Below are 16,205 nucleotides of genomic sequence, written 5' to 3' on the forward strand. Positions count from 1 at the left end.
TATACAAGTGTGTGACCTCTCCAGTGAACTAAAAGAATGCAGCACACCTACTTTCAAGGTAGAATCTGTTCATAACAAAAAGGTGTCCAGATTGGAACTGTAGGAAAGATTGAAAATTTCATAAAGCTAAAAATTCTTTGTTGACTTCCTATCATCCCACAAGTGGTTAAAATACTGTCCAGAAAATGAAATTTTGCACAACAGAAGAGCTAGGGAGACTACTGTTTCAGGGTATCATCTCTGCTCTTTTATTGCGTTTTTCTCAACTTGGAAATGAAACCGGGGATAATTTTAGTAAGAAAGCAATATAAAAGAGGATCTTTAATGGAGGCCTCTAGGGGCAGTCATGGAAAGATGTCCACAAAAGCCCACCTCCACAGGGATGAATACATATTCATAGGTTTTATGAAAGTAGCATAATTGATAAAAAGCACCAATTAGGAGGACAAGTGGTGATTCAATTTCCCCTCCGGGTCAAGCCCCTTCTCTGGAGCTCCCCCTTCAGCACTAGTTGTGCTTTGTCCATGAGAATGTATCTTGAAGGGTTGTTCTTGGCTTTGGCTCCCAGGTAGAACCAAGAGAGCACTGGGGCCTTCTACCTCTCAGGGCTTGGAGCTCTGGAATTTGTTTTGTCTTTCTGCATAGGAAAAGGCCATGGAAAATTACAGGGAAAACTAGCCATCAATACAATAGGCTACAGAGCTACAAACATATGTGTGAAAAATACAGAGAATGTATAAAAGGTAAAAAAAGGCAAAAACCAAAATGGCTTCATATGGGGTTCCCTAAAATCTTCAATCCAGCATCCTTTCCCAAAAAGTTTATGAACATTTTCATCAAAACATCCTCTAGAAAACATCTTTCCAATACATTTCTGGATTAAGTTTGCTAAACTGCCCTAGAAGTCTGCTTGTAGCAGTTCATTCACTGTCACTGGATTTAATCTTACTGCTAGTTAAGGCAAAGGTGGCTTATACTTTACTGTTCTTATAAATGTGAGGACCTGAAACTAGGAGATCTTTAAAATGGCTATCATACTAGCACACATCAGAATCTCTTATTTCTCATTAATTGGTAAATAAATGTTCAAACTTGTGTTTCAAAATGCACAAAAAGTGAATTCTGACACAGAATGAGTAGTTGTACCTCTATGTAAAACGCCAAGCCTATATTTAGTCTAAAAGAAGTCATCTTAGGCCTGATTCCTGTCAGTAGAGTCACTTGCAAGTTTATGATATGTACAGAGTTTATTCAATGTCTTAAAGAGGTTCACATGGTTCTGTCTGCTCGTATTAAAAGAACCATAAATGTATACAAAAATTTAATTCTTTATCCTGCATCCATTAAATGTCTCAAAGGACACTAGGCCACCTCCTCACACATGTAAGTAAAAGCTGAAGAATAAAAAGCAAGGACTGATTTTATCTCAAGGTTATGGAAACATCATTAAACCATAAAACCACACTGTCAAAAATTTATCTTGACATTAGAAAATGTCTCAGTGGAGTTAAAGCCTTACCACGTAATTAGCTGCAGATAATTCTGTTTAATACTGAGGATCAGAATTTTAAAACAGTCACAACCTTGATAAATGGCACGCTAAATAAACTGAAGCTTGCAAAAAGTGATCAGATAACAAAAATGAGAAAATTCAACTCCAGCTCAAAGGACAGTTGGTACAAAAGCAAATTGTCTAGTAGGAACAGGGCAACACTGTCAGAAAGATAGGTGCATAACCCTTCTGGAACACCTTCCCATCGAGTACAGCTGGTATTTGCCACTGATCTCATGCAAACTACAAATACATTGGGGTGAAATTCTGCCCCCATGGAAAGAAACGTCAAAAATTCCTTTGATTTTCAGTGGGAAGTTTCTACAATTGCGCACTCAGGGGGATTCTCTGCCTATTAAGCATCACAAGCAAGTGAATAAAACTATAATTAATTTTCACAAAGACAAGAGCAGTGGACAACAGAGAAGGAGGACTGTTTAAAAGAGCTTCCGAGAAGCTCTTTTGACCTAAATCAGGTTGGAGATTTTCCAAGAACCATCTGGAATATAGTCACCTCACCACAGGATAATTTTTCTCTTTTGTCTGGCAGTCTGTTTATTTTCCTTCTTGAGAATCCAGCATCAAACAGAATAAAAAATGACCTTTGACTGGATCTTTTTGTGGCAAGAAATGAAAGAACTGATCCAAAAAAGTTCAATGTTCGAATAAGCTCCTACTGAACTTGAAAGGAATGTTGGAAGTGATTGGGAAAACAAGATTATATATTGAAGTTATGTATCTGTAGTATTTCTTTATTCTATTGACCACAGAGGGAAGTCATCACAGCTGGTCTTCTTTGGAGTTATACTACAGAGAAGAGACTGCAAAAGTCTTATCAGAGACTTTACAGTTCCCAAGTCCTAAATTTTACCTGCTGAGAATAAGCATCCCTGCTCAGCTTTAAAAAAAAAAAAACTTGGATGGACATCCAGCTTATCTTTCAAAGAACATTCCATGGGAATGGCAGAAAACATCTGCTGCTACCTGCCTAGGGATGGGGAAACACCAAATTAATATTTTAATACATTATCAGACTCATAACAAACTCGTTTGACAACCAAATTAGGAAAGCTGTAAAATGCCACATGGAAAATTAGAGAGTGACAACAAGGTCTTACAAAAAGCTTGACAGTTGTGCTTGACTGAACTCTGAACAAGATACTAATTTTACTCATGCAAAGCACATGGCTGTTGACTGCTCTTTTCTCCCAACCACTCACCTGTCCAGTCAGATTCTCCTATCCCTTCTGCCAGCTCTTTTTAGTTTTAATGAATCAAGTATGTGTACACATGACAGGTCTATATAATTTGCTCTCCATTTTTCCAGAGCAGACTATCACACAGACTAAGCAAAACCAGCAAAAGAAGGAAATGAGCCCTAGTTTAATGGACAAAAAAACCCCAAACAAAAAAAAAAATTAAAAAAAAAAAACAACAACAACAACAAAAAAAAGAACCTTAAAAACTGAGCACCTTGCACTACATTCAATACAGTGGGGAAAAATTCACAGTCAACATATAAAAAATATCTTTGTGACACCAAAGATACAGTAAGGCAAATGTTGTCATTAACAGGAGCATTCCCAGCTCTCCAGTTAACAAAATATGGAGCTGGGAAGTCTTGGCTTTCACTCTGCCCTTGATGGGCACTTACACCACCTTGGTAAATTACATGGGAGCGGAGAGGAGGTGCACATATGTGCACATGCTTGTGCATGTGTGTACATAAAAAATTTAAAATCTTCTGCGCTTTCTTCATCACTGTTCCAATGTGTTTAGTACTCATCACACTGTTTCTATAATGCCACATGGCCATTCCCCATCTTAAGCTTATTATTATGTAGAAGGCAAAAACATTTGGAAAGAACTTCTTACAAGCTGGAACTCAGTTCAAACTGAGTAGGCAATGATCGTCTTCTGATAATCAGTTTTATTTCAGCTGCACAAACTCTGCACAATTCTACATCAGATAACACAATGTGCATGTTTCATGTGAATTGCATCTGACAAAGCTCAGGCCAAACCAGGCTGCCAACACAAGACAATAAAACAGCTTGAGTGGAGACAAGGTAGTACTTAAAGGGTTTTATCTATGTAGCCTTTTGACTGGGTTTATTTCAGACTGTGTGATTTTTCAGGTAAAATTGCAACTTTACATCACAGCAGTCTACTCAGAAATAAAAAAATCCAGAAAAACAACACAGTTGATTAAATTGCTCCTACTCCTGTCCACAGCAAAAAAAGAAAAAAAAAGTTAAAAAAAATTATTTCTAGCATTTTTATTTAATTTCTCCCAAAGAGGCTCTTTCTTTTATTCATAGCAGAAAAAAAAAGTTATACTTAGGCTTACTTCATAAGAACACACTTACTAAAACAACCAAAACACAAATAAGTTAAGATAAATCTTATGGCAAAATTTATCAATCAATTAGAAATAAAAAAAAATAATAAATGGAGTTAAAACTATGAGTACTCTTCATATAAAAGATTTCTGCTAGCATTGTTTGAATTTAGCTTCTTGAATTGAAAGTATTAAAATATCTACATCAAAAGCCAACAATATTTAGTTAGTAGCACAATAGACATTTTGCATACTGTGGAATCTAATTTTAAATACTTTATATGTCACCTTTCCCAATAAATAATCCACAAGGCCTCTAGAAAAAGCAGCTTGTAGGATACAGTACAATAACAAACACTAGCATATACCTCTAAATGACAAAGTGGGATGGGAGGATATCTGCAAATACATTTCACTTTGCAGAAAAATTTTAGGCTGAAGAGTGATGTTATATGCACTTCATTACTGTGAAAAAATTACTGAGGTTGATTGACTGAATTATATTTGAACTTTCTTGGTTTTTTTTCTCACCCAACAACTTTAACATGATAATTTTAAAAAAGGAAAAGAAAAAAAATATCCTCTGGCTACTGCTTTAATTTTGAAGCGCTGCAATTAAAGTTATACTTCTGCTTAAATACTGACTGAATAAAAAAAATAGTTTGAATCCACTTTGTCATATATCACACTGTGAATGTATCTACTGAACTCCCACTCAGAAATAAATCGTGAACACGAGGAAAAGATTATTTATGAGTTGTCAAGCAACCAGATTTTAACACTTACTTTTGTGAAGATCTGAAAAAAGTCAATTGCAGGTGGCAGTTGAGACTCATCCTGGATCTCAGTTTTCAAATACAGTTGCAAAGTCTGCGCAAGGTGCCTGAGGCCATCCTTCATTTCTTCACTTAACCGTTCAGTGTCTTATTGGGAAAGGGGAAAAAAGTAGACCATGTCATAAACAGAACATTTCACCAACATTTTGAAAACATCCAATGGCAGCTATACAGTCTAGACATTTCCAGTCCAGGAATTAATCTTGACAGAGGGCAATTTTGACAGAGGGCAGACATTTCTCATTTTTTGTGACAGTTACCTATCAACACACAGTAGAGTTTATCAGGTTGCTACTGCCAAATCATATGAATGCAACAGCAAGTTAAAGATCAAAAGCCAATAGATAAAGCAGATGTGTAAGCAGATGTAAGACATTACATACAAAAATTAGGCATCTGGGTTTGTAACATGAACCACATTACAAATATGCTCGGAACTTTATGCAGCAGTACATACTTTTATATTGCATTCTCCGTACATGTGTCAGAAACACTTTATGCTAGCAGATGAAACAGAAAAGTATTTATGAACAAAAGGAGTTTCATACAGTGCAAATGGTAAACAATGAATCTGAAAGAATAATAATTAAATATCACTTTATTATAAAGCACCACTATTCATGTTGTTCAGATAGAATCACAGTGCCTCATTTTCTAATTAAGTGATTATGCATGCACCAGGTCTCAACTCAAAAAAATGAAACTGCTGCTGCCCTAGCAAGTTCACTGCCTGACTATCTGCTTCACACTTTCTTTTTCCTACCAGTTAGTTCAAAATGGAGAATGTGAAGCAGAACATATTCAAGCACCAGTCTATAACAAATGGCAGAGATTTATGATGTGCTATGAATCAATTCTATCTCTGCATAATGGTGAACTGTTATTTTATCATAAACATCTGTAGATGCTCACAGCACTACCCAAGTGCAATTAACAGTGTGGATGTGTGCAGGTGATTAAGCATGAACGAATGTAAATGTCAGAAATCTAGACATGTATGTATTTCACAATGTACAGAAAATCCCTGGTATAGAAAAATATAGTATCCATGAGGACTGTGCCTTCAAGAGAAGCAACAAACTTTTAGATGACTGAAACAATCAAGTTTAAAAAATATAGAAGAAAAATTATAAACACACGCTTGCATTTCTTATATAATATCCCTTTGGAAACAAAAATGTTTTTTACTTCAAATGTAATTATTCAAGATAACATGTGATTTACCTTAAACTATGTATAATACATTACAAGATGTATTACAACAAAGAGAGGAAGGCATGCTTTGTTTCACTATTGGCAAATGTAACAACCCTAGACTAAAGAAGAGAAAACATATAAGGAGAATGTTACAAATGGACACTGTAGCTTAGGACAGATGTGAACATGAATACCAAAACCAACTGGAACTTCAGGGAGAACTGATAGAGTTGGAAGCAGAATGCAATTATCCACACTGGAATCTCTCCAGGACATCAGAGTTAATGATCCAGAAAAAAAATCCCACAGGAACCTTAATGGAAAATGATCAAGACCTGGTTTTCCAAGCACATTTAAAAAAAAGGCCAAAAGCAAAATGAAATGAAATTTGTGTACGTTTTCAAATTTTGTTTTTAAGGAACTTTTTTAATTGTTTAAGAAACCTGCCATGGGAGACAAAATGCAACAAAGGCCTATGAAAAAATTTCTAAATAAGGCATGGGGGTTTAGTTATGTAACTCTGATTCTTACACAAGTAAAGTAGCAAAATATCTGCCCCATAATATAGCACACAAACTATTTTCTGAATACTGAGTCTTGGTAAGTAAAAACAGAGACGATTTCTGAATTGCTGTAACATACAGAAAGCCCAGAGAACTAAGGAAGGAAGAAATTGTCTTAAGATAAATGAGAACTAGCAAAAGTAGCAATGCTCAGAGACTCCTCCTACTTAATCTGAGTTCAGGACATATAAAGGAATTTCAAGGAACTATGGAGATTGGAAAAGAACTTCATAAATGGCTGGATGCCTCCACATGCTTTGTGGTTTTTCATGTATTATATCTTTTAGCAGATAATTATTCAAAAAGTGTATAATAAAACTTTATACACTTCTATTCAGTTTATATGTCTCCTACACTAAAAATCAGCCAACAGTATAAAGTAATGTTGAAATGTAATAATGTAAAGCAAAAAGAGACAGCATAATGTCAATAACAATTTTCAAAAATAAAATATTTTGGAATTACAAGTGGTGGGGGAGGGGGGGACCCAAAAAATATTAAAAGAATATCAATGAGAATTCTGTCACATTTCTGATTAGTGTTTAAACATTATCTTCCATTACAAAGATGCTTCCTGAAAATGTTTTTGTTTCAGATCGCAGCCTGTATTCATAGTTCATGTGATTCTGTTCAAAGAAATCTTTTCTCCTATATACTTATGCCTCTAATGCAAATGCATTTCTGATTTTCCTATAGATTCCACTAAGTACACAAAGAAACAAAAGCTTTATCAACACCATTCATAAATTGTGCAGCAAACAGGGAAATTGTTATGAAATAACTGGAGCTTTTGGAGCATACAGACGCAGAAAAAAAAAAAAAAAATCACAGCTACTACAAGTTCCCACACCAACCCAAAACACTTTTGGATTATTTTAACTCTAAAACCATAGAGACCATCTATTCACTCTAACAAGGAAGCCAGGAAAACAACACAAGCAAAGAGTCAGCCAAAACCTTTACATAAGATTATGCATAGGCCATTTGTACTGCAGCCTGAAGTATCAAGCTCAACTAATGTGTTAATGTCCTAAAGGGCTAGCTACCAGTGCTTCACTTGGTGCTGTGGAGTTAAGAAGATTCCACAGGAATTTTTATTAAGACTCAGACTAAGTACAGATGAAACACTACATGAGGATTTCTCATTGTCTCCTCCTAAACTAACTGGCTATGTACCAGTTATTTCTGTATCAGTGAGAGGACAGTCATCCCATCTGTATCACAGGCCACATCACCATTTCCTTCAGAATGAGAATTTTAGCAGAAGCTTCTGGCCACTCTACAGACTTTTGTACCACTTATCCATTGCAGCTCAGGCCTGTTCAACACCAAGCTTCTTTCCAGACAACTTAACACACTATTCCCCTTGTCTCCAGTCAAGCCAAGTAAAGCTGAGATCATCTCCTGAAGGAGATTGGTTGTATGGAACAATCAGTTACAAAAAAATCTTTGCCTGCACTAGAGACAACTGCTGTATAGGTGATCAATGTTTAATTTTTAAAGGGAGACTCTTCCAGTCCAGTTCCTCCTGCACCACTCTAGAATCAGCCATTGGTAAAAGACTCTTTCTTTGGATCCCAGCAGTGTAATGAAGCATAGAAGTCCATAGTCTACATCATTTTAACTTAATTTTAAGTATCTGTTTTCCATAAAGCTTTTTTACACAAATTGAGAATATCCATTACAGAAAATCACTATGTTTTAAATAACTGAAATCTATCCATTTTAATTTCCTGCCTTGTTAAGGTCTTTTGCCCTTGCATTTCAAGAGAAGGCAGCAGAATGTCAGGGTGTTTGGAAGTAAAATTAATACTATGTGTTGCATTTTTTGTGTTTATACAGGTACTATACCAATTGATTAAGCTGGTTTGTAGCCAAAACACTGGATAATACTTAAAACCATTGAGGTAATCAAAATATTCACATTACTCTCCAGAAAATCCCTTTAAACAACATGCAAAAATGAACCAAGGATGTATTTCTTCCTAAGTCTTTAAGATGCCACAAAATATGAAAAAATGTTTCCTATTCCAACATTTGTTCTGCTGAGAGATTGTAATGAGCATCTTTTTCTACCCAAGCAGTTGAAACTTGTGAAGACACAAAAGTAATAACTGGATCATTTCACCTTTTTTCTCTATTGAAAGGTCACATAGAAGAAAAACATACACATATCCCTTTTAAATTTAACTTTCTGTCCTATTCCTGAAGGTTATTTTGAAGCTTTATGCAATAGCACATAAGTATTAAAAAAGTAAAACCTCATTGTAAAAAAATACGTACTATTGTCTGTATATGTAGAAATATTGACACTATACGTAGTAAGGCAGACATTTGGTAAACTAAAAAATGAGCAGGCAAGATGTTCATTGTAAAATGCAAAAATAAAAATACTAAAGCAAAAAAATCAGGAAGGCTTTGTTTCAAGACAACAGGCATGTTTTTCCTTGTATCTTTGAAATAACTGTTCTTTCCCACAGAGGTTTTTGTCTTTGATTCTGTTACTCCACAGAGCAAATCTTCAGAAGGCAAGCTGCAAGAAAATCAGACGGCCCTTTTCGTAAGCCAGACCTGGGACGTATTTCCTGAAATCTGGCTGGCAATTACTTACTTGACTGAAGATCGGCAAAAGAGTAGAGTTTCTCAGAAGGGCATACTGATTGTCTCAGCTGTAGAGGAAAAACAGATAATTAACACTCACATAGCATGTTTTATCCTGAAAACACTCTACAAGACTGATTATTCCGTGTGATAAACGTGTAAGATAATCAGGTAAGGCCAACAGCATCAACATAAATCCAGGACTTTGTACAAACTATCCTAAAAAACGAAATTTCTTTGTTGTTATATGACTTTCTACTCATTTTGATTTTTTAACACTTTGGCAGCTTACCTTTAGTAACTTACTTTAGCCTTTTAGAGCATAATTGAAATCAGATTATGGGTTTGTAGTTTCAGAGTTCATGTGACTCTAATTAATGCACAGTATTGCTAGGTACATATTTCCCTTTTAAAAATTATCACGCACAAACTCTTCGTAACAATGTATAAAATAAGTGTGAAATCATATTTTATCATCTCAGATCACAACAAAGGCCTGCCCATTTATCCAGCACACACAGCATCATAGCATGTTCAGCAAAAAAATGAGCAAATCCCTTTTGATTTACAATCCCACACATTTATAAGCTGCTTAAACTATCAGAAAATTTAGTCCATATAAAATAATCAAATTGTGGGAATGTCAAACACCCAGGACTTCCAAGAGAATTTAGAAAAAGATTAAAAAAGGTAATTGAGATGAAGAGAATCCAGCATGGAAAGCATGACATTGTGCCCTCTAAAGAAAGGGCTAGCTACCAGTGCTTCTGCCCTAGCCATTCATTCAAACAACACTTTATGAGACTTCCATTAGTTTAACAGAAAAGCACCAATAACTTCAGTAGTATTGAAGGGAAAACAGTGTCTCCCTATGTTTTGCTTCCAGGCAGGAATAAGCTAAGAATGCCACCACATAGCCATAGGAAAAGAAAGTCAATAAACATGTCCCTTGAGCTTAGTCATGTCTGTTTTGGAATCTCTTGATCCTTTCAGCATTTCTGCAAATTAATCAGTAAACTTGTAATGCAATTTGCAGTCTAATTTTTTTCAGCACTCTCAGTCACTTCAGCCTTGTAGTCCATAATTGCATTAAAAATGTAGAGTGAGAAAGTATTTACCAGAATTTGCTGCACTGAATCAATCTAAAAGCACATCACTTACTAGTTTAAAAACAATCCTTCCAGCAAGTCTGACAGAGTCTGGAGGAAAATTGGGCTTGATGCTCTTAAGACACTTGCATTCCTGTTTGTGGTCCAGCCAAGCTTCTTTCTATCAGGATATTTTAAAAAGGAAGAAAAACAAAATCAGGTGCATTTTATTTTACATAAACCGTATCCTACTTTTTTTATATGTACGGACATATTTTACATATATATAGTTATCTATAGTTAAATATGCACACAAAGATGCTCAAAACAATATGCACTAATTCTCATTTGTTGTGGCATGAAGCAGCTACAGTATGTAGCTGCTTACTTCACAAGACTGGAGAGCACTAGAAAGGATGCTAACTAATACACACAAAACCCTAGGCACACGTTCACTCAGCAATCAGGACTGCAGAGGCCTTCAGAGTACATTCACTGCACTAAATGCAGCTCCCCTAATGCAATGGTCAAGTTTTCATTGCTGCAAAAACTGTCCCCAAATATCCCTGATCTGATATCAATGCCCAGAGCTGGGAGGATTGGTAGTGATATTTTTCACAGTTCAGACCGGGATACCAAAACAGAAGACAGAACCAACAATATTTTAGTTACATTTATTAACCAAACCTGAAATTTTGTTTCACAGGCCACTTTGATTAGAATAGCAGAGACAGACTAGCACTTCCATAGCAGGGAAGAGGCAGGATGATAAGATAAAGGAAACATTGTACTATGTCTCTTTTTTTCTCTACCATTCATTGTTGCCCCAAGATTAGTGCAGAAAAGCAGCAAGAATGAGTCTTCAGCTAAAGAAATATTTTGGAAGAAAATTTCTGATCACATTTTTCCTCTGTCTTCTGTCTCTATAAGCAGAAAATTCTGCTTATAATATACAAAAATCTAACGTACTACATATTTACACATTTTATTTGTATATTCAAAATTCATGTTTGAAGCCAGACAGCTGTTTCAAATAGCTTTAACAGCAAATTAAAAGAACAGGGCACAATGAAAATTTGCTACAATGACAAGTACTCAGAACCAAGGGCTTCTGAAGGTGACATTTTCTCACAAATATGCAGTAAAGGAAAAAAAAAACATGAACCCAGAAAACCAGTTCCTGTTAGGTGAGTGCCACAAAGAAAATGATTGTCTAATGTTAGGTACATGTTCAGCAATTTAAAAAAAAGATAAAATGGCGGAGCTATGTGTAAGGGCACATCAGACCTGGAGACGCTGACATGTGAGTTATAAAGATTCCAAAGGCACTCACACAATTTTTTCCTGAGCTGCCTAAGTGAGGGAATTGTTTCAGGTAACTAGGCTTCAGCACCAGTAGCATTTATTAAATTTAATTCAGGATTTTTTTCCCCTGTGGCTTATGTGTAATAAATAAATGGAACTTTTTATTTCTTTCAGATACATGAGAGATTTGTGATTTCATTTCTTTTACCCATAACTCTACAAGGAGAAAAAAATGACACCAAGAAGGCATTAATCCAAATACAGTTAGTGTCACATGCTGTCTGGCAAATAAAAGTTAAGTATTTAGAGCTGAATAGAATTATCCTTGTCTAGAAAAAACAAAGTCATGCTTGTAAATGTCCAGACATCGTTCTGTGTAATATAATTATATTGGCATTTTCATCCAACTTAAACTAAAAATGTCCTAGGAGTAAGCCTTTACTGTCAAATTTTTTCCTCTACATAAATGTTGCACAGAATTTTAAACATGCTAGAGGTTTAACATCAAAATGATTAATAACTTACCTAACCAATATAGCTCTAATGAGATGAAATATTCTGGACCACATAGCATCATATGCCATGTTTCTTTGCCTCTTCCCACATGGTAAGAATAGTTTAAACACATGCCTTTAGTGAAAATGCACTCTGGCCAAAACTGATGTTAAAAAGGAATCATTCTGATTGCTCTGCAGAAGGAGCTAGAATAGAACAGGGATTGCCAGTCACTTATTCCCAAATGGAAAGGGAGAGAGAGGAAAGCTCCAAATGCATTAAATATAATGAAATTCAACAATATTTCTTCTTACTATCCATACAGCAGGGATACAAATTACAGGACAATATGAAAACAAAGATTTGTGACCCTGGAGAGACCTAATTTAAAGGTCAGTCTCTAAAAATATTTATTGGTTGGACTTATGTTAGTATCACACTTCCTGGTGGAAGGGTTTTCTTAATTCTGTGTATCCTGGCTTTCAGTCAAGGTTTTATATCCTATATCCAGCATAAGCATAAACCCTGTAGTGCAGGGACACAGCCACCTGTATGACCCTTCTCCTCCATGCCAGGGAAGGTCTTCCAATTTTGCAAAGATTCCTTTTTCTCCTGTTAGAACACTAATAGAAGGAGGCAAAGAAAGGCAAGTGAACAGTACAGGGCTAATACAAAACCCTCCTGCTCAAGGTTTCACTACACTTGGAAGCTTGGAAAGAATATCTTTCTGTTTATCTCCTCCCAAAGCATTGTCTCTCCTTCAATCTCAATGCATCCCAAGTGCAAATCCTCAGGCTTCACCCAAGGGAAAATGGTCAGCACCCACATGGCTACAGAGATGGTGCAGCACAGAGCTCTTCACTGGTGGCAGATTGAGAGTCTGCCCACTGAACCAGCACCAGACCAACTCCAACACCTCCCTGCACAAGCCAGCCTCACCCCCTGCTGGCTCAGGTCACAGGCAAAGACCCCTCACAAATGCCTGCAATGTCTTGCATATTTGCAGCAGAGCGATTTTGCCAATGCACATCCAATTCTTTCACAGACATATGGTATTGCTGTCTCCCTTTGGAGCCTGAATCTACAAAAGTTCCTAAAGCAATGTTGATGAAACAAAGGTTTCGCTTGTCTTCCATGCAAGATCACAAAAAAAGAATGCTTTCTGCAGATTAATGTGCTAACAAAAAAGCTGTTAAAGGCTAGAGCTTATTATTAAAAAAAAAAGATATTTTTCCATTGGAAGGTTTTGATCTGTTAAAAGCAAATAATCTGTAATTTCCAAAGGACTGTTTGAATTTTCACAAAATGTCTTTTTCCAATTATGATATTTTAATTTTATTACATTGTTTCAATAATGTTTGATAATATCACATTCTGAATTCTGCCTGAAATTACTCTTCCACTTTTCAGGGATTATTATCTATATCATTGGTCCCCAATCCATGAGATATACTACATTAATAAATATTGTCAGGGGTGATCACAACAGTGATCACCAGTGATTATGAGGAGCAGCAGATGTGATAACCCTACCTTTGGAGGCACACCCAGCCAACATAACATTGCTTCAAGGAAGGCAGCTTATGAAATTAGGCATCAACCAATGGGAAAGGGACTGCAACAGGGAAATGTCAAACAGGGGCAAAAACCAATTAGGTCTGAGTGAAAAAAAAATTAAAAGCAAAAAATCTATATGTACTTGATCCTGAAGTCAGAATTCAGTTGCAAAAGGTCAGCCCAAAGGATCTCTTGTGATAAATTCCAATTTCGCATTTCTAATATATTTTAAAATAAAGCAGCTTGCTTCAGCTGGCCTGAAAAGGAAAAATAATGGGATTTTTTTTAATTTGGAACAAGTCACTCATGATCTTTAAAACAGACATTATGGAGATTTTTTAAAAAATGGGTATTCTGATTTGTTTATAGATTTTTTTTCAGGACTACTGGCTCTGCATACATATTCCCTTAAAAGATAACTATTATCACTGCAAGTTACAAAAAAGAGAGATATTTCCAAAGACTGTTTCTTCTCCTTAAGGTTAGTCTGAAGATAGTTTTTTGTACCACTTGACATTTTAAAGCAAATGAAGATTTTTACAAGATATTTGCAGCTTAAAAAAACTGCTCCTTTTGGTTTTTTATATCTGAAATATAAATCCACTGTCATATTTACACTGAAGTTTCTTTCACAAAATCCACCATTATTCTAGACTCATACACCTATTGAATTAAACTTCTTAAATTCAGGTTTTTTTGTATTAATTCTGTTTTCATATAATCTATAAATTACAAAACTCCAGAAAAATTACAGTTATTAAGCCTAAGTGTTTTGAGTTGCAATATCACACGTTCAAAAATAATTAAATCATTCTGCAACTAAGTGTGAACTGCAAATTCAACTGCATAATTTGCACTTCCAAGTTATCTGTATTTATAAAACTAAAATACTCCTGTTTTGCCAATATTCACTTTTTTAAATGTGCAAAATGCAGTTTCATCAATACCCTGCTGTTTATTTGTTGACCAATTAGTTCAATTAGAAGTGCACACAATAATGAATTGCACTTAAGCTACAGAGGCTAAGTAGGGCACAAAGCATTTGGTTTAGCTTTCCTAACAGCTGCTACAACACCAGAGAAGCACAAACGGTATAGCTGGCTCATTAGAACAAATATGAATCAAAAGACAGTTTTCAAGAGCAAAGAAATCTGGCTGGTCTCAGTTTTATCTGTATCACCTGCTTCAAGCCATCAATCCCAAGAAATTCACTGCTTTGACTAAAAAATAACTTCTTTTTTCCTGTTATTCTCTATCACTACCTAATATCACAGGATATTACATACATTAATTCAATGTTAATTTATTTACATAAACAGTTCAAAAATTATGTAACTGCCAATACACAGTGTGTTAAGTGCAGATTACTTTAAGCAGCAGTAGCCTGTCTCACTGAAATCCCTACCTACAACTATGGATGGCTTCAAGCATGCAAACCCCAGAGCTGGAAGCACAAAGACACTCAAGATGGCTTCAGGCTATCCCTTATGAATCCTTGAAGAATGTTCAGACAGTTGTGCTTCTCAAAGAGGAAGCTCCAATTCCTACTTCCATTGCCTCTACACCTAATTTGTTATTGCATTACACTTTGCACATTTGCTTTTGCAGTCAGATTGCTGGTGAGTGCCCACAGTCTCATTTCACATTAGAGACCTGCCAACAGAATGACTCTCTTAGAAGATGTTTTACCTGGAAAATACTTTGGTCTTTTATAGTCTTAATGGCCATGTTTTCCTTATGATCTCCCATAATAAATCTACCTGTGGCATTATTATTGATGCTACAGTAAGCACCTAATGTACATTGCACACATTTGCCGTACGAAGAATCAAAATGACACCTCTTCCTCTTCTCCCTCCCCATATGTTTTAATCCCTAAAAGGAGGGATTTGTGGGATCTTGAGAACACTACAGATGATATTAAAGTAGAATTGCTTACAGAAGCACATGATACGTGACAAGATCAGCCCTGAGATGAAAGACTTGGGGGTGTTGTTGACAAGAAGCTCAACGTGACTCAGCGATGGGCACTCACAGCCCAGAGAGCCAAATGTGTCCTGGGCTGCATCCAAAGCAGGGAAAAGGATTCTGCCCCTCTGCTCCGCTCTGGTGAGACCCCACTTGGAGTCCTGCCTCCAGCTCTGGGGACCCCAACACAAGAAGAACACGGAGCAAGTCCAGAGGAGGGCTACAATGACCAGAGAGCTGGACCACCTCTCCTATGTAGACAGACAGAGACCTTGCAGCAGCCTGCCAGTACCTGAACGGGGGGGCCTACAAAAGAGCTGGAGAGGGACTGCTTACAAGGGCATGTAGTGATAGGACAAAAGGAGATGGCTTCAAACTGAGAGTATACCTAGCTTAGACATTAGGAAGAACTTCTTTACTGTGAGGGTAGTGAGGCACTGGAACAGGCTGTCCAAAGAAGCTGTGGATGCTCCATCCCTGGAAGTGTTTGATGCCAGGTTGGATGGCATGCTTTGAGCAATGTTTTAAGCAACCTGATCTCGTGGAAAGTGTTTGCCCATGGAACTAGATGATCTCCCTTCCAACATTAACCATTCTATGATGCTTTCATTCCATGACTGTTGGAATGTCAAAGACTTAACTTAAAAAATTATAGAGTATTACTGCTAGTCTACTTTGGCCAGTAACTTCTTTTCTTCATTT

General features: G+C 36.3%; 1 protein-coding gene across 1 annotated transcript in view; it reads right to left on the reverse strand.

Annotated features, from left to right (window-relative positions):
• The window catches only part of SMYD3 (SET and MYND domain containing 3), a 380,717-nt gene that overhangs the window by 319,572 nt on the left and 44,940 nt on the right, over window positions 1-16,205 (reverse strand). Inside the window, exons 3-5 of the mRNA XM_066547884.1 lie at window positions 10,252-10,359; window positions 9,101-9,158; window positions 4,680-4,816 (exon numbers count right to left, since the gene is read on the reverse strand). Coding sequence (XP_066403981.1) covers window positions 4,680-4,816; window positions 9,101-9,158; window positions 10,252-10,359 — 303 coding nt within the window. The remainder of the gene's footprint in view (window positions 1-4,679; window positions 4,817-9,100; window positions 9,159-10,251; window positions 10,360-16,205) is intronic.

The sequence above is a fragment of the Molothrus aeneus genome, chromosome 3 (genome assembly GCF_037042795.1).
Source record: "Molothrus aeneus isolate 106 chromosome 3, BPBGC_Maene_1.0, whole genome shotgun sequence".
NCBI lineage: Eukaryota > Metazoa > Chordata > Aves > Passeriformes > Icteridae > Molothrus > Molothrus aeneus.